General features: G+C 37.6%; 1 protein-coding gene across 22 annotated transcripts in view; it reads right to left on the bottom strand.

Annotated features, from left to right (window-relative positions):
• Window positions 1-5819: 5819 nt before the first annotated feature.
• Window positions 5820-27420, bottom strand: part of EIF4G3 (eukaryotic translation initiation factor 4 gamma 3) — a 332371-nt gene continuing 310770 nt past the window's right edge. For all 22 annotated transcript variants that reach the window (XM_045782022.2, XM_045782017.2, XM_045782024.2 and 19 more), the window contains 5 exons: window positions 25822-25920; window positions 15616-15762; window positions 10362-10443; window positions 8711-8857; window positions 5820-6773 (listed from right to left, as the gene is read on the bottom strand). In XM_045782022.2, coding sequence (XP_045637978.2) covers window positions 6592-6773; window positions 8711-8857; window positions 10362-10443; window positions 15616-15762; window positions 25822-25920 — 657 coding nt within the window. In that variant the 3' untranslated portion in view covers window positions 5820-6591. The remainder of the gene's footprint in view (window positions 6774-8710; window positions 8858-10361; window positions 10444-15615; window positions 15763-25821; window positions 25921-27420) is intronic.

The following is a 27420-nucleotide window of genomic DNA, read 5'->3' as shown; positions in this document are numbered from 1 at the left end:
CCCCAGTCAGGATCTCTTTGCCACTACAGCATACTTCTTCCTGTAGAAACTCCTGATATCCACCTGGTAACATTTCTTTTCCCCAGGTGGTTCTTCTGATGGCCCAATTTAACACTTTTATGTCTCCTAATAAATGCATTTAAGATTTACACTTACTTCAAAATCCTATTTTAGGGGTGTCTGGGTCAATCAAGCATCCGACTCTTAATTTCGGCTCAGGTCAAGATCTCAGGGTCCTGAGATCCAGCTCCCCGCTGAGTGTGGAGTCTGCTTGAGATTCTCATTCTCCCCCCCCCCAACTCCACCCATGGTCTCTCTCTAATAAAATATTTTTTAGGGCTTTATTTTTTTAAGATTTTATTTATTTGAGAGAGAGAATAAGAGAGGGAGAGAGCATGTGAGGGTCAGAGGGAGAAGCAGAGCTTCTCCCTGCTGAGCAGGGAGCCAGATGAGGGACTCGATCCTGGGACTCCAGGATCATGACCTGAGCCGAAGGCAGTCACCTTACTAACTGAACCACCCAGGCGCCCCTCAAATAAATTCTTAAAACAACAACAACAACAAAAACCCCCACCAAGCTATTTTAGCTGCGGCATCATACAAGTTTTGATATGCAGTAGTTAAATTGTCAGTTAACTTCTGGTTATCTAACAATTTCCATTATTATTTAACTAGTCACCCAGGTGACATTTTAATACTGCATTGTTATGGTCCCTTGGTAAACTGAATATTGCTAGGTAGCTAATTGGGAAAGAAAATAAAGGGATAATTCCAATCTTTTTTCTTGTTACATAGAATGAGGAAAAGAATGATTGGAATATCTACACAGTTGAGTCTTTTGGAAACCAGAGTTATATAAAAAATTAAGCAATATTTTCTAAAAGTCATAGTGTTACTGTGAAAGTGGCTTACTCACCTGGCAAGATCTTATCTTCAGTAAAAAATGGAATTTAAAATGCTGGCAGACCTAGATGCAGACACACCCCAGTAGTAATGAGCTCACCCAGTGGCCAGATCTTGGTGTCTAAATAATATTTTTCTAAAGGAAAGCAAGGCTCCTTGAAGAAATGGCTGATCCTAAGGTTAGGGCAAGGAAAATACAAGATATGCCTGTAGTATCTTATAATGTCACAAGTGCTCTAAAATCAGAAGTCTGAGGGAATGTAAAAGGGATACGTGAACTAACTTGAAAGAGCTCCCAAGGCCAAAGCTGGTAATCTGGGCAACGAAATCATGTTCTATTGGGTTACAACGCAAAGTATAAAATAAACATACATGATCTGTAGTGATTTATTTATTTACACACACACACAACCGAATAAAGAAATGATAGAGGAGACAAATCTTCCTTGCATGAGGATTCCAAATAATTTGATACTCCTCACTCAAGGAAAGAAGTGGAGCTTAATTCTCTCCTCCCTCCTCCCATGTGGGTTGGACTCAGTGACTATCTTCCAAATAGACTAGAATAAGAAAGGGAAATAAGGAAAGTAACTTTACAGTGGAGACCCTAACCACCACCTCAACCATGCAGTCAAAGTTAGACATCACCAATGATATCATGGGTATTATGTACCCCCTGATATGGTAAGGGCACTTCACTTATATGGTATTTTGACCCCAAGCCCGTAACTCCAGTTTAGTCATGAGAAAAAACACTAGACAAAACCAAATTGAAGGACATTCTATAAAATACTTCACTAGTACTTCTCAAGAACTGTTAAGGTCATGACAAAAAAGCAGATTAAAAAACTGTCAAAGGCCAGAAGACACGAAGGGTACATGATGACTAAATGCAATGTGGTATCCTGAACTGCACCATGGACTAGGAAAAGGACATTAGGAAAACTCTAAGACTGGAGTTTGGGACACCTGGCTGGCTCAGTTGGTAGAACATGTGACTCTTGATCTCAGGGTCATGAATTCAAGCCCCATGTTGGGCATAAAGCTGACTTAAAAAAAAAAGTCTGGTGTTTAGTTAATAGCAATGTACGCATGCTGGTTTCTTAGTTTTGACAAATCTTGTAAGGTAATGATAATAATAGTGGTAACTGAATGAGGGGTATATGGAACTCTGTATACATTTGAAACTTTTCTGTGTCTAAAATTATTTCAAAATATTTCTTTAAAAAATTTGGCATATGATTCTCTGTAGCTTATTTCTTTGATATGTAAATCATTTTGTGATTTGTTAATATAAAACCATGTCTTTCTTCTTCTTTTTTTTGTAGTCCCAACACTAACAGGTTATCATTTTTTCCCCTCCTAGGAATACATTTCATATTTGAAGCTGGTGAGCACATGGTGTCTCTCTCTTTAAACTACTGGACGCTATGGAGACCTATAGCTCAAGCTTACAGTTGACTGAAGGCGATCTTCTGTTAAGACTAATGAACTGGGATAAACTAGTGGTAAAGGTTTTGTCTCAAGGCATTTTTATTCCTTACTGAGCAATTTTACTCTCATGACAAGCAGCTTTAAGCTGTTCGATAAAAAGTCACACAGTATTTGAGGCAAATGTGCCTAAATGAAGAGGACACATAAAACCTCAGACTCCAAGTGAAGCTACATCTTAACTTTTATAGAGTACACTGTAGTAGGCTTTAATTCACATAGGAATTTCAATCCTAAGGAAAACTACTCAAGTAGCAATAAATGAGAAGTTAAAAAGACCAGACCCCAGTTGCCAGTGCTAGGATGTCAGCCATCTGAGGTCATATACATCAAGTCCACAGGATGACAAAAGGAAAGTCTCAGGAATTTACTCAGAATTAGCTGATGGTTGTAAATATACTGCCAATTATATGAAAATAAGTGACAGAGAACAAAAAGAGGCAGGGAAAAATCTGGGTCTAACCCCTGCAGTCAGGTCCTTGACATTGCCAACACCTGTGAGGTTTGAACATTTGCTAAATGTTGGATTATAAGTCCAAACACAAAGCAATGGAATGCAGGATTTCAGTTACATGGAATGTCCAGAATAAGCAAATCCATCGAAACAAAAAGTAGATTAAGTGGTTCCCCGAGGCTGAGGAGAGTAGAGAATGAGGACAGACTGCTGAAGGGCATGGGGTTTTCTTTCTAGCAGGATGATAATGTTCTGAAATTAGACAGCGGTGATGGTTGCACAACTGTGAATATACTAAATCCACTGAACTGTACACTCTAAGAGGGTGAACTTTATAGTACATGAATTGTCTCAAGAAAAAGCAACACAAACAAGGAAGAAAGCAATACAAAGTGTTCCTCTCCACAAAATGGGCAACATAGGAGTTCATAAGTGCTAATGGCATGGTCAAAATGGAACATCTGAATCCCTACACATTTTTTTTGTAAAGAACAAAACTTGAGTAATGAAAACACAGAATTAGATCCGTTAGCCTAAGACTATTTTTTCTACCTTAGAATCCATTTGACTTGAATGGAGCCATTTGAAACAAAAATACGTCGACCCCCCCGAACCGTAACTTGTTTGGAGAGTGGTTCTACAACACAGAAAATGGTCTTCGGATATAATTCTTGTAACTCATCTAGAATGCATTTTGAAATATGAAAATAAGACAAAAACCAACCAAAGATCTGTCACGGTAATGAGGGGCAGACATTTCTTAGTGGGATAGGATGTTGATGAAGCATGTGTAAACCTCTAGCTTTTTTTTTTTCTTTTCATGAAGAATATGAGCTCCATGAGAGCAGAGACTATTTGTTATTCAGAGTTATATTCCCTGCACATAGTACACAGTAGATGCTCAGTAAATATTTGTTGAATGAATCAAGTTTATGATGCAGCTGTGAACTGGCTTGTTCATCTGTGCAAGAATCTAAAATGAGTTTATTTTGAAAACTGGCATCATGTTCTTTTGCTAGAAGAAGAAAAATTCTCATTTAACTTACCGAAGAGCTATGTTAACTCGTTTGAATACAGCCATGAAACACCTGAATTAATGAACTAAACTTAAATTAATGAACCTGTTACCAAAGTGAAAACCGGTGAAAGAGCTTTTGTGAAAGCCTGAAGGAGTAGGGGGCATGTCATTGCTGGCCATGTCACCTATTACTCTAAACCAAATTCCACCAAACCCTGCTTTCCAGTAAGAACACTGTAAAGAGGGTCAGAAGCATGATGGTGCTTTGCAGTACAGTTGATATTAGCAGGGATCAATTATCCCACTTTGCTCATATTTTGCCATTAGCTAACAACACTTCTCCCCATAAGTAAAATTCCTTGTGTAAAGCAGTAAAATACCCAAATATTAGTCTGTAGTCTCTTCAGTCTTCATCACACTTCATGTTTTAGGTGAGATTTCAAACATTAGTTGTTACTGTACAGAAGCATTTTCAACTCTTGAATTTTTTTTCAAAAATCATATTCTCTTTCCTCCATTTTTGACTGACACCTGTCCACGTCGAAAATACTGATGAACAGGCCCTCACTACTACCGGAAGGCCAGAGCCCTGCAAACAGTAGCCACTGACTTCCAAGAGGCAGCCACCACCCTGCTTTCCCCAAACTACCCCCTACACCCGGTGAGTGCCGCCAACACCTAAAAACCTCCATCACTCAGGAGATTCCTGGATCAGAATTCTCTTAGCTTCTGGCAGCTATTAAAACTCAGTGTATCATAGAATCATGTTACTTCTTCCAACTGAGAGATTCCAGGCACAGCCCACAGCCAGACTCCAAAACAGCTTTTCAGGCCCCATTTTTTATGACAGATGCTGTCACATGTCTGTCACAAGACTTCCAGGACTTGGTTCTTCGAGAACAGCTTTCCACCACTGTGGAATGGGCTCTGTGGGCTCACGTAACAGGATCCTATTTAGTGTTCAACTACACTCTGAAGAAAAACGTTTTATTGCTATGGAAAATTTTGTTCTTTGCTTCACAAGTCTTGCCAAGTCTCTTAATGTGGATATTTCTTCAGAGATGGAAGCCAGAAGAACTCTTTGGTTATCCAGATACAAAATACAAAGACTGTTTATTTGGGAGCAGCCCTGGCTTTCTTCATAAATACATTTTGTAGGGGGATGCCCTACGAACAACTGAAATGGAAAACCATCTGTAGAGACTGCAACCTCATAAAAGAAGAAAAAACAAAAAAAGCACAGTGTTCCAGTATCTGTAGGAGAAACAGGCTTAAAACACAGTTGGTTGTATACTCACCAGACTGGCTTGAGTGAAGTTGAAGCTGGGAACAATGTGATTTTCACACATGGTATCGGTTTGGTTTTAAATCCCATACCCACTTTTAAAAAGCAAAACTTAGCTTTGGTTTCTTTCATTCTTTAGAAGACATCTTTGGGTTTCTTAAGCATCAGAGGTAATTGATGATTTAAAATTAGTGGTAGTTTCAAAGTGAATGAGTTTCCCTAGTCCTACTACACACAGTGGAACACTAAGTTATTTAAAAACTTGCCCTTAGGTTTGCTCCCATCCTGAATGCATTTCTAGCTGAAGTTGGAAAGAAGCTTCCTCTGGACTTCCCGAGAGGCTCTCCCACCCAAATACAAGTTCCCTCCTTACCCACAAAGTAGCTTGCCTTTTCCGACTGTAAACACACACACACATGCACGTGCACACACACGCGCGCACACACACACACACACACACACACACCCTCAGGAGTGATTTGGATTAGACAACGAATAGCCAGACAGCACCTCCCAGAGATGGGCGCACATGCAGCAGCTGTCAAAAGGAGAAGTCATTTTACTTTTCTTTTAAACTTGCAATGTTTGTCTTTATTTTGTTCTTTATATTTTGAAAGTGAAAAGAAATAGTATTGAGTCAATTTCTTTTTGTTTTTTTTTTTTAAATATTTGTTCTATGTATTTACAAGCCTTAAAGTTGCTCTAAAGATTTCAAAAGTATTAAGAGTACTTTTCGCAGGGTAGCACTTTTTTTTTTTTTTAATTTTTTAAACAATTCTTGGAGTTCTCTGGTCCACAGCATTTCCTTCTGTTCCAAGGTTATGTATGTTTTGATTACTATTGTGATTTTTTTTTTTTAATTTTCTGAAGCAAGCTGAGAGGCAGGCAGAAAGATTTGATGCCAAAAAAAAAAAAAAAATCTTTCTTACCTTGTTCACCCCAAACCTTCTTAAATCTGGACTAACTACTATGCTTTAAAACAAACGTGAGGTGCATCTGAAGGGGAGGGAAATTTATTTCTCTGCTTTTCTATTATACAAGTTGTTTACAGAAACTGCAAATTAAAAAATTACACTGGCATTTGCAGTCCTTAAAATAAATTAAAAGTTCTCAACTTTTTTTTTTTTTTTTTTGCTAAACAGATGTGTTTTTTTAAAGTATGAGTCCTTGTTTAAAAAGAAAAGATTAAAACAGAAAATATTTTCTATAAATAATACATGTATTTTGGTTTTAGTGCTCCCGCCCTCAGGTTTGAAGTTTACTTTTTTCCAGTACCTTTTTCCTCCATGATCACCTTTTTTCTCTTTCCCCTCTCCCACTCGTGCACACGTGGGGATTTCTGCGAGAATTGGCCTTGCTGCACTGTGATTGGCGAAGACGTGAAACTTTTTAAAAAAATACTTAAATTGTTTCTTTTGTTTCGTTTGTGTATTTGAAGCTTTAGTTATCCTCAGACTCCTCTTCCGCTTCCCGCAGCCACGTGAAGAACGCCGTGACAGATTTCAGAGCCACACCCTTCCCATTCTGCTCTGCAGGGTCCTTGCTGCTTTCCCATTTGTAGAAGGCATCCTCAGAGATCACCTCCTCATCGTATAGGCAATCAAAAAACATCCGTAGCAAATCTGCAAGGAAGTAAAAATATACCATCAGTTCTGGAGGTGTTGTAGTTGTGACAGAGAGACTGTATCTCTAAGGAATGACTGAGTGAATGCACATGAATTCCCCTAGAGGAGAACATCCATAACAATTCATCATATTCCCTCTTTATAGTATAATAGCAAAACGACTTGTCTAAAGGACAGGAAAAAGATTTAAGCAATCTAAATTATTTTTATTGCTATTATTTTGTTCAATTTGAACTCTTTTCTGATAGTGCTGAGATGTTTGATATTATGTAGTTCTCAAACTACACACTATAAAAATTAAATACAAGAATAACTTTTTCACTTTCTTCTATATACATTCTCCATTGTTTGAAGTTTTACAATAAAAATATACAATTTTTACAAATTTTGGAAGAAAATGGCAAAAGGTACTTTCCCCCCTTCTAATGTTGCTTTCAAACTGGAAAGAGTAATACTTTATTTGGAAAATATGGATAAAAACTATCTCATCTGGATTTTATCCAGAGAAATAATAGACTGTTCTTTTCAATGCCCAGATGATCTGGGCAAATTCAATTTTCTGTTTTGCTCCCACAGTGGAAACTTGACTTATATTACTGTTCAAAAAAGAGAAAAAGTTGGTAAAGTTATATATTCTTTATTTTTAATCCCTTCATTATGGGCTCCTAAGTTCATTTAAAGTCAGCCTCCATTCATATGAATGGAGGGAGGAATAGAATAAACAAAAATTGATAATAAATATTAGGCTTAGAATGAGTCATATTAAAATTTTTCTTTGGGTTTATCTTTGTAATTTTATTAGTTAAGCTAATATTGAAATCACTTTTCATTCTCTAAACGTTGGTTGGTCTACAGGGATATGGAAACAAGTGGCCAAGATTCTACTGATGGTAAATCTAGAATTAAACATCTCTCCAGGGATTATTAAAGCTGATAATTATGGGAGATACTTTAATTTGACTGGCTGAGCATATAGCGTCAATTTCATCTCTTAAAAAGTGAATGAGTCCTTATCCTATAAGAACAGAAAAAGGAAGTCATAATGTTAAATGACCTTCCAAAGGTCCTGAGAAAGAGAAATCAAAGTCAGTTAATTCTCTGATTCAGACTTTGAGTCTCCTCAGTTACAGCCTGAGGATTATTTGTTTCGATCTTTTCCTTTATCCCCAGAGGGATTCATCAGCACTAGCAAAGGAAAGCCCAGCAACAGATACAACCTAAGCAAGTACCAAAGAGCTACTTCAATGTCATCTCTGAAATTGCCCTGTACAACTATCCACTTTCACAAGTTTCAACTGAATTTTCAAGATTTAATTCAGTTAATTTACCAGTATCACTAAGACTTGGGTGGTCCAGGTTACCTTATTCATCTCGTTAGCAAAGAATTAATCATAACCCTGAAGTGAAAATTAGTCTAAAACACCTTAATGTCTTTGTTGGGTGTCTGAGGATTCTGAAGAGTATCATCCTCTTTCATTACTAAGACCTGTGTCAAAGAAGGGGAAAGACTGTAATGCATGTATGCTATCACCAAGATGCTCTGGAGTATCTAAAAGGGTAGCCACTAACCACATGGGGCTATTTACATTTAAATTAAATAAAATTTAAAATTAAGCTCCTGAATCACAATAACCACATTCACAAGAGCTCAAGTGAATATATTGTACCATATTGCATGGTACAGATACATTTCCAACACTTAGGAAGACCTGCCCTACAGTGAGGATTAAATCTCTAATATAAACCAGTTTTATTACCACTTTCTCACAAAAGTACATAAAAAATTCAGGTTTATTAAAATTATTGGTTATTTGAGCTTTTGTTAGTAGTGATTTTTCTATTATGCACTGTTCAAAACCCATCAAAGCATCTCTGAAGTCCTGACTTGGATAAATCTCACCCACTGGTTGCATTAATTGTAAGAGGTAACTTACTGGCAGGTTGATCAAGTTTTACTATTGACGCTTGTAGTGCATAAAGTGCTTGCAGTTCCTTCTCTGTATCTGAGTCTAGGTACTTGAGTAAGATCGGCACCCTCTGCTTGATAACAGCAGTGTCCACTCGGAAGGTAGAACAGTCGGCTACAGGTGATACAAGAACTAAGCGTTACATTTAAGGAGTTAACACACAGTCTTTTTTAATTTTCTGAGTTGGTAAGATGTGACTACAAAGAAAGTGGAAGCAAGGGGGTCCAAGGAAAAGATTTTGAAATCTAAGATATTCTGAAATTATTAATGGGATATTCTTCCTGAAATAATAGAAATACATGGAGAGGGGATGTATTTTGAGTGCTGGGTTCCCTCAAAACCCCATTCTTTATCTTTAATCATAATGAAACAAGGACAGTGATTTTGTGACATTCCAAACTACAAAAGAAACATTAAAAAGGAAATTAAAGTGATAGTTCATGCTAATCTTTTCAGAAGGGTAAAACAGAACCATTTTATTATTACTAGGAGGGCGAGGACTAACTCTAACAGTGGCAAACAACACATACAATCTAGGCCTTTTGGGGTAAAGGCACAATAAAAAGAGGCTGAGCAAATCATCCTCAGTGCCAAGAAGCATGAAGTTTTATTTCCTCTGTAAGTTAGCATTGGAACACAATCTTGTTTTTTAAAGCAGCTTTTATACTTCCCAACTCTGATTTTATTTTTAAAAATATTTACTTTGAGAGAGAGAGCACGTGTGCGAGCACGGGGTGGGGGGGAGGGGCACAGGGAGAGGGACAGACAGAATCTCAGGCAGACTCCCTGCTGAGCGAGGAGCCCAACAAGGGGCTCAATCTCACAACCCTGAGATCATGACCTGAACTGAAATCAAGAGTCCAACACTAACTGACTGAGCCACCCCTACAATTGTGATTAAACACTTAGGGTTTCTACCAACCCTAATCCTATCCACCTATGTGATTAACATTCAGTGACATTGTCTTATCATCTAAGGTCAACATAAAGCAAAAGAAACAACTGGTGTTTTCTTTCCTCATATATATATATTTTAAAGATTTTATTTATTTATTTGACAGAGACAGCCAGCGAGAGAGGGAACACAAGCAGGGGGGAGTGGGAGAGGAAGAAGCAGGCTCCTAGCAGAGGAGCCTGATGTGGGGCTCGATCCCAGAACGCTGGGATCACGCCCTGAGCTGAAGGCAGACGCTTAACGACTGTGCCACCCAGGCACCCCTCCTCATATATGTTTTTATATAAAATGGCGTTTCTGCTGAGACGATGAGTCCTTCATTGATACTAGGTTAAGAGTATTCAACCCATTCATTATAAATCTTGAATGGTAGAGGGAGGATACTGGAGGTGAAAGGTAAAGGTGAAACCACATCCAACAGAGTAGGAAACCCCCGGAGGCATGCAGTAGCTGCTCAGATCTGGGCTTTCTATAGGCCAGGCAGCTGTTCATCCCCCTGCTTGAGATGGCCAGGCACTGCAGACAGAAATGGCACCCATTTGCACAGAAAATGAGTTTCACAGGGCAAATTTTGAAGACAATATAAACTCAGACCCATATCATCAGCAGTTAACATAACGGGGATTTCAGATGTTAAGAGCTGCCTTCAGAAATGTTACTTACCTATAATAGCTGCTTTACAAACGGCTGTCATTAAAGCTCTAAGGAATGTAGGTGAACTCATCTGGCTTTCATCTAGATTAGCCTGAAATAAAAAGTAAATGGAACAGTTAAAAGTATCCTTGGACATCAGAGAAATTATTTCAAAGCAGGCCTCATCTGGCACTAGGGACAGATGGGGTGACATTCTTGTAAACATTAATCTTGAGATTCACTGGAAAATACTTGGGCTACCACCAGTTCTGTCTGAAAATATTCTAAGTAGCAGCATTTAGTTTTCAGTTTGCTGCCTATATTTTGCTCAATTATACAGTGCTGTGCACTATGTGCATATGGAAGTACAATCATCTAAAAACATTTTTCTTCTTCAATAAATAACTCATATTAAGATGATCTCAAACAGTGTTTCAGAGACTACTTTTCTTTTTTTCTTTCTTTTTTTTCTTAAAGATTTTATTTATTTATTTGACAGAGACAGCCAGCGAGAGAGGGAACACAAGCAGGGGGAGTGGGAGAGGAAGAAGCAGGCTCCCAGCAGAGGAGCCCGATGTGGGGCTCGATCCCACAATGCCAGGATCACGCCCTGAACCGAAGGCAGACGCCCAACGACTGCGCCACCCAGGCGCCCCCAGTGACTACTTTTCTGAGTGGTGTGCAACCAACCATTTTTAGATGTGCTAACATTGCTTTTTTATCTTAATTTTAATGTGAACTAGAGATTAAACTCAAGCATTGTCTCAAATGTTTCAGATGGTGGTGAGAAAAATGTTACTCTTTTCTAAGGATAGCGGAAAGAATGTATTTAGAGATATGTTAAGTAGAGAAAATGGGCCTCAAATTTGTTTCTTAGTTTCTCTTAAGATCTTATCTCCTTAAAAAAGACAGATCTTGCTATAAAATGCTGCCAGATGAAAAGCAGAAGGAAAACACAAACAAAAGGACACATTTTGAAGGCAGGTATTTCAAACACTTTTCAAAGTTTATGTTCCTTATGCCTGTGAACAGAATTAATGCTTGTCTCGGCTTCTTTTAATAGCACAGCATAGTATTTTCCACTGGGTCAGCCTTAAAATGATTGGCCAGGAAAAAAACTTAGGATGTCATTGTAAACCTCTGTGTCAGAAAGCTTAGAATTTCAAAGATATTTGGAGATGAGTTAAATGCTTATGACTTTTAAAACTGACACAGATTAACTAGCAGCTCTCTGTTGAATACCTAACCTCAAACATCACTTGGGGAGAGCAGAGTTAAGAGGGGTTAACAAATCAGATGGCCAGCTCTGTAGGATACCAGCAGCACTGTACACAGAGGGCTGTGTTATACAGTAAGAGGTTTCATTACCAATCTTTTCCAAAAGAACAGAAACATGTGGTGCCACTGCTAACAGCTGAGGATGGGGATAGGATGGGGCAAGCGCCACATATAAAAGATCTGATGATTTATGTGTTATAGCCAGTTGCTGGTTTACACCTTGTAAAAAACAAAACTGTATTTAGACTGAAGCCAGGCTGGTCTAGGTCCAGAAATTACTTTCGCAAAGTCCGAACAATTATTTTTGAAGAATAAATGAGAGAATAAAAACACACTATTACTTTCTGGTTCAACGATACTTTAAAAATAGGTTGATAGAACTATTTCAATTACTGAATATCATTTGAAATTCCCAAATACTTCTGAAAAAAAAAAAAAAGAACAGATTAGCTAAAAAGAATTAGCTAATAAATACCACTTCCAAACCATTTGACTGTTTCTTAAAAAGATAAAAACTGCATTGCTTCTCCTAAATAAAGCTAAATATTGCAATTCTAGTATTTAAGAATACAACAGACCTGAAGAATAGTGTCGAAAACATTATAGATTAAGCGAAGATTTTTTTTTTAAAAGATTTTATTTATTTATTTGACAGAGAGAGAGATAGCCAGCGAGAGAGGGAACACAAGCAGGAGGAGTGGGAGAGGAAGAAGCAGGCTCCCAGCGGAGGAGCCTGATGTGGGGCTCGATCCCAGAACGCCGGGATCACACCCTGAGCCGAAGGCAGACGCTTAATGACTGAGCCACCCAGGCACCCCAAAGATTTTTTTTTTTAAAGATTTTATTTATTTATTTGACAGAGAGAGAGCAGAAGCAGGGGGAGCAGCAGAGGGAGAGGGAGAAGCAGGCTCTCCGGTGAGCAGGGAGCCTCATGCAGGGCTTGATCCCTGGACCCTAGGATCATGACCTGAGCTGAAGGCAGACGCTTAACCGAGCCACCCAGGCACCCCAGATTAAGCAAATATCTTAACAAAAATGGGCAAGAACAAGAAGGCAGATGGGTCTGCTAACTGGAAAAGCAAACTCAGATTTACATAATTCTGGTACCAGACACAGAGCAATAAATGTCTTCATATACTATGAACCAGCTACTATTACATTTTTTGTTTTTTCTTTTTTTAGAAATCATCTTTATTAGTATAATCTACATTCAGTGAAATTTACCCTTTGTCTTCTCTGTAAGGAGAATAATTATTGGTCCAGAATAGGCAGAATAAATAGTGATATAAAAAAGTGAAGCCCAACATCGATGAAGAGGTGAAAATAGCATCATTTTGCAATACATGAGAACATAAAAGACCAAATCGGTGAAATGATGGTGATCTATGAAAAATCACGACAAAAGAGAATAATGTTAAATATGTAAACATTGACTGGATTTCTATTTTTTTTTAAAGATTTTATTTATTTATTTGAGAGACAGTATGAGAGAGATAGCTAGCAGGGAGGAAGGGTGAGGGGAGAGGGAGAAGCAGGCCCCCCCACTAGCAGGGAGCCTGAAGTGGGGCTTGATCCCATTATCCTGGGATTATGACCTGAGCCATAGGCAGATATGTAACCGACTGAGCCACCCAGGTGCCCCGACTGGATTTTTAAAACAGAAAATAAGGCATGTCAATAATATACCAGAAAGGCTGATGCTGATTCCATGCTAAATCCTACAACAAACTACCATGTAAATGGCTTAAAAGTCTTAGAGAAGGAAAGATATGGTTATGCCAAGAGGTATAAGTAAGTACATGAAAAACAAGTGATACTAAACTAACCTCCTTTCCTTTTCTGATTTGATTAGTATACAGTAGCTCAGATGGATATAGGTATATATTCCCTGGACTTCAGTAAGGCTTCTAACAAATTATATAATGGCAGCTGTATCCTTGTGGGCATGATGGACAGTAAAATAATGTGAAATAATAAACAGGTTAACGGCTGGAAGTGTCCATGGGGGTGGGGATGGGATCTTGTCCCTGAAAGGAAGCTACTTTGCCCCATTCACACATTTTACCCATAACGTGGATAAGGATAAAGTTGACATATTAATGAAATGGAAGGAGGATATAAAGTGAAAGAGATGGCAAGAAAATTTTATGACCAAAGTCAGAATCTAAAATGTCCTGATAGACAAAAACTTGTATCTAATTTAAGAAGATGAACATAAGCAGAAATAATTTTTAAAAGTCCCATTCTGGTTCCAAAACCAAATGCACTGAAGTTCCAGATGGGAGAGATGACTAAACTGTAGAACATGAAAGAATGGGTGCTATATGACTGAAAGAGCAATTTGAGTTCAGTGTGGTGAGCCTGCCAGAAGCACAGAGTCCAAAACAAAAAGTGGAACAGCAGAGTCTAACTGCACACTGCTGCATCACATCTGGCGATCATGCTCAAACTGCACTTGTGAGAGGGATACTGAAAACCCAGGCTATGTCTGGGTAAGAGTAACCAGACAAGTGTCTGGATTTCAAGAAAGGAACGAGAGAACCTAGAGAGGGAGACAGGGATACAATGGTAAACTATTACAATTAATTAAAAGAATCACAACTAAGTGACAGGATAGACTTACTGTCCTGAATAGACATGAAGGAAAACAGATTTAAAAAAACCCCAAATTATCAGAAGTTTCATTATTTCTCAGTGCCTACGAGTAAATAAAGAATTAACAACCCATTTCAAGGACTACAAAAAAGGATTTATCCAAGAGGGAGAGGACCAGATTAGCCCTCCATGACTTTCTTTCAACTTGATTATATGATCCCATGGACAATGTGTACAAATAAAACATACTTACATAAACAAGAATCACTAAAGGAAAACAGTAGCAGATTAAAAAGAGACATGATCAATACATTCCACAAGAAAAATAAAGTTCAAAATTTTCAGAAGGGAGAATTACTATGAAGATGAAAGCCAACACAATTCATAATAATTACATATTATTTACTAATTTCATCCAGAATAGTATTTAAAATGCAGGAACATTTAGAAAAAATATGTATTTTTTTAAATTAAAGATTTTTATTTATTTGAGAGAGAGAGAGAAGGAGAACAGAGAGAGAGGGTAAGAGGGAGAAGCAGACTTTCCGCTGAGCAGAAAGCCTGATGTGGGACTCGACCCTAGGACCCTGGAATCATGACCCGAGCTGAAGGCAGATGCTTAATTAACTGAGCCACCCAGGCACCCAAAATAAGTTTTTTTTTTGAATAGTAAAATAAAGGGTATATCCTAAACTAATAAGAGACCCAGAAAAATGGCTTCAGTTTTAAATAGTTTTACTTGACTTTATAAAAGACTATAAATCTTTTAAAAATAAAAAACAGCCTTATAGCTTCAAATACACATACAGGAAAAAATAAAAACTAACTTCATCAAGGTTAAATACTCCTATGAAATAAAAGGGAAGATACAGGCAAACCTTGTTTTATTGTGCTTCGCTTTATCATACTTCAGTGATACTGTGGTTTTTTTTTTTTTTTTTTTTTACAAATTAAAGGTTTATAGCAACCCTGCATCAAGCAATTCTATCAGGACCATTTGTCCAACAGTATTTGCTCACTTCTGTGTGTCACATCTGGGTAATTCTCACAGTATTTTAAACCTTTTTATTATTATTGTATTTATTATAATGATCTGTGATCAGTGATTATGACTCACTGAAAATGATGGTTAGCATTTTTTAGCAATAAGTATTTTTCAAGATATTATGTACATTTTTAAAGATATAATGTTATTACAGACATAACAGACTACAGTATTGTGTGAACATAACTTTTATATGTACTGAGAAAACAAAAAATTAATTTGACTTGCTTTATTGCAGTATTCGCTTTATTGTGGTCTGGAACCAAGCCCGCACTATCTGAGGTGTGCCTGTATGTGAATGAAAGCGATCCCACAAGAATCATTCTTGTAGAGATATCAGGGAAGGTGACATTATAATCTCTATACCTCTACCCAGTCAAAGATCTGTTCATCATTCGCTTTGTCTTCAATAATGAGTTTCTCGAGTCGCTTATACAGCTCTTCAGCAGAGAGTTCTTTTTTTGAAAGTGCTTCAGAGGAACAGGAACTGTCAGACTCTATAAAGTCCAACTTCTGAAACATAAAATGTTGTATGTATTAATGTAAGTCAATATTAGTAACACCCTGAGAGGAAAACAAAGTCATGGGCTATATGTTCTATTTTATACAGAGTCCAAATGATCAGCTGAAGCTATTTTTTATTTATAGCTCTGTAAGAGTCTCACTCTACTACTTTTCTGAATATTTCTCCAACTTTTTATATTGTCTATCTCTGATTATCCTTAAGAACAAAAAACCAGCAAGACCCCTAAAATTATCTCTGTGGCTATGCTCCCTCCAAATCATTCCACTGTGCTCCTAGCAGTCACACAGCTCTATGGCAGGGCAGGAACACTGACGGTACAATTTAACTCCTTCTGTAGCCTTTGGTTTAATATCAGTACTGCACTGCCACAGAACAGCTGTCAAAATTCTAAATTTGGTGAGGTCCTTCAAACACTTCCTGACCATTCTGAATCCAAGGCAGAGAAATGATGCCATTTTATAAAATTCCTGAACAACCAGTGTGTTGTAGGGAGGACAACAAAAACAAAGGGTTTTATCAGTATTGCACAAAAGATCTTTTTCCCCACAAAAATCGTTCAGTTCCAAAGGACTGAATATTCTGATACGGAGGAAGACTGTAAATATGTAGTCACTGCAATGAACCACATCATCATGGCCTGTGTGGGTCCAACCCAATGCAGAAATGCCTTTGCGTCAGCCTTCAGAGCACCATCCACACACACTGTTCACGGCATGTGGTGGGCATACAGGGCCCCTGGGAAGCTCCCTGAACACACGTAAAGAGCTCTGCAGCCCTGTTAGGAGCACTGGTTTCGCCTCTCCTGTTCTGAGATGCTGGTAGTCCAAGGCTACTCTCACTTTGTCTTAAATACTTGACAAGAGTTATTTGACTGTTGTCTCACATCTATGACAATGACTCTGGAAAGCATAAAAACAGTGTACACACTTTCAAATTCTCCCAGAACACTGGCTCGCTCTACCACATACTTAAGTCCTAAGGCCCCACAAGGGGCAGCCTGATGGAGCACAGATACATGGACTCTAGAGTCAGAGATAGGGGTGCGGGTGGGGATTGGGAGTTCAGTTCTGACTCAGCTACTTCTTCTACTGGGAGGCCTTATTCTAAGACGGGAAGACCATCACCAACCTCAGCCAGTTCCAAGGGCTCAGAGCACCAAGAATGTGCACTGCGCTGGGCACCAAAAGGACTCTAGGAGCATACACCTGGTAGAGTCCACCCACTAACCTGGAAGGGAAATGCCCTAAATCAGCAGGACCACGCACTGTTTCCACTGCCTAACAGTGTGCTGCTCACACACTAATCTGAGCTTCTCTTATGATCCTGATACCAGTGATACAAAGTATAAGCATCACAGTTGCTCTCACAGTACTTACATGTGGGCAAAAAAAATTCACAGATTTGACATACCCTATTTTCCAGGAGGTAATTTAATCCTGAATCAAATACCATCTAACCACAGGGCACATCTAAAGATGGACAACCCAAAGGGTATTGGGAAGAGCTATCTCTTCATTTAGAAGAATTAAAAAAAATATCTGGAAAAAAAAAAGAATTAAAAAATCTCCAATTATGTAACTACTATTAAAAAAAAAAAACCAAACTTCTGATGACTAAAAACAAAACGCCAGGGCCTGATGGATTTCCCGGGGAATTCTACCAAACATTCAAAGAAGAAATAATACCTATTCTCCTAAAGCTATTTCAAAAAACAGAAACAGAAGGAAAGCTACCAAACTCATTCTATGAGGCCAATATTACCTTGATCCCCAAACCAGGCAAAGACCCCATCAAAAAGGAGAATTACAGACCGATTTCCCTAATGAATATGGATGCCAAAATTCTCAACAAGATCCTTGCTAATAGAATCCAACAGTACATTAAAAGGATTAATCATCATGACCAAGTGGGATTCATCCCTGGGATGCAAGGGTGGTTCAACATTTGCAAATCTATCAGTGTGACAGATTATATCAGCAAGAAAAAAGCCAAAAATCATATGATCCTCTCAACAGATGCAGAAAAAGCATTTGACAAAATACAGCATCCTTTCCTGATTAAAACCCTTCAGAGTGTAGGGATAGAGGGTACATTCCTCAATCTCATAGAAACCATCTATGAAAAGCCTACAGCAAATATCATTCTCAATGGGGAAAAGCTGGAAGCCTTTCCCTTAAGATCAGGATCTCGCCATTATTATTCAACATAGTACTAGAAGTCCCTGCAACAGCAATCAGACAACAAAAAGGGATAAAAGGTATCCAAATCGGCAAAGAAGAAGTCAAAATGTCTCTCTTCGCAGATGACATGATACTCTATATGGAAAACCCAAAAGAATCCACTCCCAAACTACTAGAAATTATACAGCAATTCAGTAATGTGGCGGGATACAAAATCAATGCTCAGAAATCAGTTGCATTTCTATACACGAACAATGAGACTGAAGAAAGAGAAATTAGGGAATCCATCCCATTTACAATAGCACCAAAAATCATACATTATCTTGGAATTAACTTAACCAGAGACATAAAGGATCTATATTCTAGAAACTACAAATCACTCTTGAAAGACATTGAAGAAGACACAAAAAGATGGAAAAATATTCCATGCTCATGGATCGGAAGAATTAACATAGTTAAAATGTCCATGCTACCCAGAGCAATCTACACTAATCTAAATTTTTAACAATTCTTTTGCAATAAGAATATTTTAGGTGGTGGTTGCACAACATTGTGAATATACTAAAAGCCACTGAACTGTACACTTTAAAATGGTTAACTGGATGTTATGTAAATTTCCCCATAACTGTTAAATAATACTTGAAAAAATTTGATGATTTTTATGCCTTCTGACACATGTACATAAAGTTATGATTATACACATACACTAAATATAAAAAAAGGAAGTCTGCCATAATTGTTCAATTCTTGGAGGTGTAGTTAAAAATAATCAAAATCAAAATCATTGGTAATTTTCAAGGGTATAAGGCAATGTGATATAGAAGTATGCTTTACTCAATGAAGTTTCACTATGCAAAGCCAATAGATTAAAATATTAAAGATTATTAGCACCAGCTTTTCTCTAATACCTTTGGAGACTTTGATATATTCCTATACCCACGCCCCCCCCCAAGATCCACAAAGGAAAAGCTACCTTAAATTCTGTGGGGGAAAAAAAATTCATCCTACTGTTTAAACTGGGTGTTATACGCAACTAATGAATCATCGAACTTTACATCAGAAACCAGGGATGTACTGTATGGTGACTAACATAATATAATAAAAAAAATTTTTTTAAATTGTCTTTACCATTTATGTAGCAATTTAAAGTAATACTTTCCTACGAAGTTTTAGAAACATGCTTCAATAATTGCAAGTTCTCTGATTTGATGTTGATAAATTAAATACCCTACTCCCACAATTCAATATACACACAAAAACAAAAGATGATGGCCATAAGTTCTTCTAAGAATAGGAAATCAATTTTTCAAAATCCTGAAACATTTTCCATATTTATTCTTAGGTTAGAGCAACTATATAGAATACCAGCTTAACCGACTCCAAACCTACAAAAATAACTGAAAATCTGAGAGCAATTAACAACAATAAAAATCAAACACGAGGTACCTTAATTGCTCATTAATAAAATATGACATAAAAATTTGAAGATGAAAGCCTTTACCACTGCCAAAGGGAGTTGGTGGTAAGCTGTAAAATTTGTAATCATCCCTGTAAAGTTTGCATCTCAGAACCCCTGTGTTTCTGCATAAGTTATCTCATCTTTCTGGAGCCTAGAAGGCTGGGCTTCAAATTTATGGATCAGTTCATCGCTACCTCTTGCAGAATGTACTAGGGTCCCCAGAAAAAAAGGCACTGAACCAAGTATTTTAGAAAAAAGCCAAAAGTCAGGATATCGGGAAGACCAGTTCTAAAACTTAATTTTTCTAATTGCCCTTTAAACATTTTTATTAGTAACAATATTCATAATTGATTACTTCTCTGTGCTCAGTGCTTCTTAAACATTATCTTATTTAATCCCCATAAAGATTCTACAAGGTAGGTACCATTAACATATCCTAGGTGACGAGTCTGAGGCTTAGAAAAATCAGGTAATTTGTTCAGAGTCACATGAAGTGGTGTAAGACTGGAACCTGAATCCAGGTTTATTTGAAACCTGAGTGTCATATGCTTTCCTATTTCTGGATATATACCTAGAAGTGGAATTGCTGGGTCATATGGCAATGCTGTGAGAAACCATCTTTATGTTACTTTTATATATTATAACTTTATACACTGTGTGCTTGTTCATACATATTTATAATTATTATTTTATGGATTTGCCTTTTAAAACATATAGGAAACAAAAAAGAGAAGCCACAAACCAAAACACAGTAATACCTCCTTTTATATTTACCTATGTAGCTACCTTTACCAGTAGTGAACTTTATTTCTTCATATTACTTGGGGTTTCTATCTAGTGTTCTCTTGTTCCAGCCTCAAAAACTCACTTTAGCATTTCCTGTAGGACAGGCCTATTGGTGACAAATGCACTTAGCTTTTAAATCTGGAAATGCTTTACTTCCTCTTCATTTTTAAAGGAATTTTGCCATTTGTAAAATTCTTTGTTTAAAGTTATTATAAATCGTTATTTATCCATTTGAGAGAGAGAGAGAGAGAGAAAGCACACACAGGGGGAGGGGCAGGAGAGGGAGAAGGAGGTCCAGACTTCCTGCTGAGCATGGAGCCCAACTGGGGGCTCGATCCCAGGACCCTGGAATCATGACCCGAGCTGCAGTCAGACACTTAACAGACTAAGCCATTCAGGTGTCCTGAAAATTATTAAATTTCTTGACTAGATCATCCCAGTATCTTTTGACTTTCATGGTTTCAGATGAAAAATTGGCTGTTGATCTTATTGAGGATTCTTCATACAAGACAATTCACTTCTTTTTAGTTGCTTTCAAGATTTTTATCTTTGTCACTCAAAAGTTTCAATGTAATATATCTCAGGGTAAATATCATTGAGTTTATCTTGCTTGGAGTTCACTGAAATTCCTAGATACGTAGATTCCTATCTTTATTTATTTATTAAAAAGATTTTATTTATGTGACAGAGAGACAGCCAGCGAAAGAGGGAACACAGTAGGGGAGTGGGAGAGGAAGAAGCGGGCTCCCAGCGGAGGAGCCCGATGTGGGACTTGATCCCAGAACGCTGGGATCACGCCCTGAGCTGAAGGCAGAAGCTTTACGACTGCGCTACCCAGGCGCCCCAGATTCCTATCTTTAATCAAGTCTGGGAACTTTTTGGCTATTTTGTCTTCATATATTTTTTCTGCCCTGTCCCCTCTCTCTCTCTTCTCCCTTCTGGGACTCTCTAAGGCCCATGATGGTATGCTTGATAGTGTCCTATAGGTCCCCAGGTGCTATTCATTTTTCTTTCTACTCCTCAAACTGAGCAATTCTTTTAAATGCTCCTTTATATGTTTAATGAATTAATTTTCCAATATGTATTACCATAAAGTTTACTTAAAAAAAAACAAAACTATGGGGATTTTTTTTATTTAAAAAATTCAGTGATACTCATAGTTTCATATAACGCCAGAAATTTCATTTCAAAAATTAAAGATGGATTTTTATGACAGCAAATTAGTGCCAAATCAGTGACCCTCTGACTGATAGAGCAATTTCAACTACTTTATATTCAAGTTTGTGGATTCTTTCTTCTGTCTGATCAAATCTGTTGTTGGACCCCTCTACTTAATTTTTCATTTTAGCTATTACAACTTTCAGTTCCAGAATTTCTATTTGGCTTTTAGAATTTCTACCTCTTTATTGATATTACCAGTTTGATCATACATCATTCTTCTGATTTCCTTTGGTTCTTTGTCCATGATTCCTTCAGCAATTTGAGCATATCTAAGGCAGTTAATTTAAATTTCTTGTCTGTTATGTCCAACATTTGGGCTTCCTCAGGGATGCTTTCTATCAATTTCTTTTTTCTTGTGAATGAGCCATATTTTCCTGTTTCTTTATATGCTTTGTAATTTTTTGTTGGCAACTAGGTATTCTGAATTTTGTAATGTGTAACTCTGGATATCAGACTGTTGTAGTCATCTGTTTACTGACCTTTATACAAAGACTACATTCCTTCCTCTGTGTGTGGTCATTACAGTCTCTGACCCATTATCTCCCTATACAGCCAATGACCTTGCAGAGATTTCACTGAAAGCATGGATCCAATGAGAAAAGGGTGGAGTGGGGTGGGGGGGGGGGGTAGGACCACAGACAAATGCATCTATTTTTTTAAATTCTTTGACAGACACCATTCAGGATACCACTTTGGCCTAAGCAGTTAAAACAATGGCTGGGCCCTACACCAGACCCTCAGTAAATTGCCAGGAAGATTAAAAGGCATAGTACCAATCTTTAGAGGACAAGGTCTTCATTTCTCAACCTGGCAAAAGAAAGCTGCACCACCATCTCCCCAACTGTCTACCACAGGGCCAGGGGTTAATAGCTTCTATGCAAAATGCCAAGATTATTGAAATTTACCAGATTCTTTTTTTATCAAGCTTTCCCCTGGTGTTGGTAGCACACATGTCTGACTAGACTCCACAATTCCAAAATAGCTCCTTCTAACACATCTTGCTAGTTCAATAGTTGTTTCAGTTGAAGGAGTAATTCTGGAGCTGCTTACTCCCTCATCTTCCATACATCCACACATTGATTTCTGAATGTTTTATAACATATGTTATCATAATATTCCCCCATAATAAATGCTACTTGGCTGTGATGTATTAATCTTTTAATATAATGTTGGACTTTGACCTGTGAAAATTTTCTTGAGAAATTGTCTCTGCATTTATTAAGAATATTGAAGTTTTTTTTTTTTTTAAGATTTTATTCATTTGACAGAGAGAGAGAGCACAAGCAGGGGGAGTGGGAGAAGCAGGGAGCCTGATGTGGGACTGGATCCCAGGACTCTGGGATCATGACCTGAGCTGAAGGCAGATGCTTAACCGTCTGAGCCACCCGGGCACTCCTAAAGTTTTTTTTCTTTAACTGTATTTGTCTGGTTTTATTACCAGAGTAAGCTAGTCTTATAGAATGAGCTGGCAAGTAATCTCTCCAATTTTCTGGAAGAATTGGTACAGAATTCTTTGCAGAACTGGCAATATTTCTTCTTTAGATGTTTGATAGAATTCAACAGTGAAAATACTAGGGCCTAGACTTTTCTTTGTGGGGATGTTTTTAACTACTTCAGTGTAATAGATGCTCAGGTTACCAATTCTTGAGTTAGCTCTAGTGGTTTGTACCTTTCAAGAAATTTGTTCACTTCAACTAAATTGATGTACTTACTGGCATAAAAATTATTCATAAATTTCTCTGATCCATTATTACATGTAGACACTGTATAACCTCATCTCTTTCATTCTTTCTATTGGTAATTTGTACCTTCTTTTCCAATTTTGTTTTCTCTGATTAGCCTGGCTGGAGATTTAACAATTTTCTCAGAGAATCAGCTTTTGACTTCACTGACTTCTACTATTGTTTTCACTGATTTCCACTTTGATCTCTATTATTTCCTTTGAACTTCATTTGCTCTTCTTTTTTCTAATTTCATAGGTTGAAAATGAGGTCACTGACCCGTGACCTCACTTCTATTCTAAATACAGGTGCTAACAGTTTCACTCTAAGTACTGCTTGAGTTGCATCCTACAAATCTTGAAATGTTGTATTTTTTCATTTTCAATCAAATATTTACTATCTTTTATGATTTCTTCTTCAAGTCATGGGTTATTTAGAAGTGTGTTGTTAAGTCTCTAAATATGTGTTACCACCACATTCTGAAAGGTTAGTTTAGTTGGAGAGACAATTCTAACTGATACTCTCTCAGCACTTTGAGATTATTCCACCATCTTCTGGTTTTCACTGTTGCTACTGTAAATTCTGTTTCTTTGTAGGTACCATACTTCTCTCTAGCTGCTTTAAAAATCTTTTCTTTGTCTTTGGTATTATGCAGTTTCACTGAAATGTAATTATCCCCTGTAGTATACATGTGCTTTCTATAGAGATTCTTGTTTTATCAGTTCAGGAAAAGTCTCAGTCACAGTCTCTTCAAATATTGCCTCTTTTCCATTCACTCTGTTTTTCCTCCTGGGACTCCAATTAGTCATATGTTAGACTTTCTCATTCTACCCTCTAAATCTCATAGCATCTCTTACAAATCTACCATAGTTTCTTCGGTTTTTTCAAATCTTCTCAGTCATTTTCACTAGTTTCTTCTTGTTTGCTCATTTTTGTGAATTCCTCTTTTGCATACAGCGTTATGTCATATTCTGAGTGAGAATTCCATTATTTCAAGTCTTTGGGGTCTAAATCTACCATTTATTATCTGTTTACTCTCACTCATTGCTACCTGTTTCATTACAGGTTAAATGGGCTCTAAGTATTAATCCATGTATTTAGGTTTTGTTAATTTGTAGAAAATAATCAAGAGACCCAAGTTGAGAATGTTTCTTCCAAAAAGAATTTTGGTTTGCTTCTTCTGGGGGACAGGGTAATACTGAATTAGGGCCACTTCAACCTCTTCCAAGATTTTTGGTAGCACTTATAATGGCATTGAGCAACATGCCCTTCACTTGTGCTTATTGCTAAAAGTTCGGGTTTCATCTCTGGCTTTTTCCCTCACTTATTAGGTTTGTTCCTTACAAATTACCTTCACTTTCTACGAACCCAGCAATGTAAGATAAATTATGCTTTATCTAGACTCTTATCTTTTGGCAGGAGGGCTCTCCAGAGTATCCAGGAAGTTAATGTCCACAGCAACCTAACGCAGTGTCTTTATCCAGCACAATATACTTACTTTAAAATAATTTTCAGATTGCTTTATTTTCATTTTTACCTAAGAGTGATTTTTTTTTCCTCCTTATTCATAATTTTGTTGGCTGTCTTAGCTTCAATTTTTCTATATTTTAGGACTTGATTTGCAGGATCTTTTTTTTTTTTTTAAAGATTTTATTTATTTATTTGTCAGAGAGAGAGAGAGAGCACAAGCAGGGGAAGTGGCAGAAGAGAGGGAAAAGCAGGCTCTCTGCTAAGCAAGAAGCCCAATGAGGAATTCAATCCCAGGACCCTGGGGATCATGACCGGAGCCGAAGGCAGACACTTGACTAAGCCACCCAGGCGTCCCTTGCAGGATCATTTTGAGAGGGAGTTGTTTCCTTTCTCTGTCACTCTTCCTCACCTAATATTTTTATGGTTGCCTCTATCTGATCCTCCACAATTCCTTATTGAGAACCAGATTATACTGACCGTGAAGTCGTCTGCCTTGTTGTGGATTTCTGGATCCAGTTACCAAGCGGACAGCCTTGCTAAGGTTTTGGCTCTACGACTGTGTCTATTTCCTTGCATTTATCTTTCTATGGAGTTCCTACATGGTTTCATGGATAAAGCCTATCCTCTAATTTTCTGCCCTGTAAGAGGCATACTAGTCTCCATTACCTCACAGAAATAATTTCTGCCTGTCTCTACTAGCTTTTAGACCTAGAGCTCAGAAGATTTATAGCTTTAGCCCTATTACCCCTGCTTTATTTATCAACTTCCTTTCTGGTTCATGGAGATATGTAGCTTGTTTTCTGTGTGTGGCTAAATCCTTTAAATTTTATTTTTTATCTATCATCTAATGAGTGAACAGCTGGAGTGGCCCTAAAGCATGGACGTAAAATGACATCTTTTTTTTTTTTTAAAGATTTTATTTATTTATTTGACAGAGAGAGAGACAGCCAGCGAGAGAGGGAACACAAGCAGGGGGAGTGGGAGAGGAAGAAGCAGGCTCCCAGCAGAGGATCCTGGGATCACGCCCTGAGCCGAAGGCAGACGCTTAACGACCGCGCAACCCAGGTGCCCCTAAAATGACATCTTGACCATGATTTTTATTTTGGTCTAATTTTAATGACTGAACTACTAATGCAATCACCTTCATTTATTCTATGAAACAAACCAGCTACTATTAAACAGGAATGCAGAAGCCTTGTTCTTACTTACCTGCTCCAAGAGAAAATTATGTACATCTTCCCCTTCTGGTAAAAAGTCCTTCCAGGTGAGGTCAGCCTCCCTCCATAAGGCTCCCACTTTCTTATGGCTCTAAAACAGAGATAAGTCCAATCCATTTACTTTTACTTTGTGATAGAAGGAGGAGGAGGAAGAGGGGGGATGTGGAGGAGGAGGAGAGGAGAAGGCTTGCTTGAAGTCAAGAGTATGGAATTGTAAAGACTGAAAACTCAAAACTTTCCCTAGTTAATATGCAGTTATTTTCTCAGGACTCCTGGCTTTCACACCAAGATGTCTGAATGTATGCAAATGTAACGGTGAATGGCTGCACTACAGCTGTTTAAGGTTCAATAACTTATTTTATCAGATGACTAATCTGGGGAACTGTAAACTCACGTTTGGGATTTATGAATATAAGCACCTAAAAAAAGTCCAATTTTCAGAGTTCATAAAGTCGTCAGTGTCTCTTTTCCTAGATAGTGTTATGTACATTTGCTATTAAAGACAATCATAAAGCCTCAATGTAATCCCTCCCTTTCATAGGAGATCACAATTATGCTAACATGAGAATGACTAAGAAGGTTGCTGCTCCTGAACCAGGAATGAGAAGTATTTCAAGGGCAAGAGGAACAAGGTTGAGCCCAAGAAACAACAGAGAAGAGCTGTTGTCAGTTGGAAACTGATGAGAAGGTACAAGTTCACTGCCTGAATGAAGTCACAGTGATAAAGGGAAATGTTAGCCTTTGAGCCTCGGCTACCGGCTATGAAACCTGTATTGATTATTTCATAGAATAACTTGCCCAAGGCATAACTGATAACTTACCAGAGTCAGGATTTAAACTCAGGCTGACTCCAGAATTTATGCTCTATGAGAACTTGGTTAGGAGAAATGAGAATTTGCTTTCTGTTTCTCCATATAAAAGTTAGAAAGAATTTGAGTTTTTAGTAAGGACTAAAGTGAAGTAGGTTAGGAAAGGAGGAAGGAATTCTGGACCTACCAATTAGGGTTTGATAAAAACTCTAGTGCCATCGAGCAAACAGTATTAACAACGAATAATCAACTACAACTAGTTGTAGTAGACCAGGCTATTTAGTGCACCCATCCATGAATAACTGGTACAGAGATGTAATACAAAGGGACTTCTGTACATTCGGAGGGAGAAACGAAACAAAACAGTGTTACTGATGCCTATAAAACAATAAAATCTATCATCCCAATACCTTTGGCTCTGGTTTGAAAGTCAGAAATCACTACAGAATTTTCACGTATGAGTTTTGTTTTGATATTTCTCACTCCAGGTGTTAACACCACTTTCCCAACCTCTTAGACCTCTAATAGAGCACTGGTACAATCTTTTGAAAGTCTTGGTTTAGACTTGGCTGTCTCCCTTTCTAGTTTATGAATTCTTTGAAGGCTTAGTTATCTTTGTAAACTGGGATCCTGGAATAGACCTTTGCAGAGAAATGTGCGGTATTTATTAAACTAAATTAAACTTTAAGACAGCAATTCACAATCCTGTAGAATCATTTTTAACTCCTATTACTAATCAGATTACCTAGCCTGATATCCAAAATTAATAAAATTAATCATTT

Source organism: Ursus americanus, chromosome 33 (assembly GCF_024610735.1).
Source record: "Ursus americanus isolate L20-20 chromosome 33, mUrsAme1.1.p, whole genome shotgun sequence".
NCBI lineage: Eukaryota > Metazoa > Chordata > Mammalia > Carnivora > Ursidae > Ursus > Ursus americanus.
This window is presented reverse-complemented; position numbering and strand designations above follow the sequence as displayed.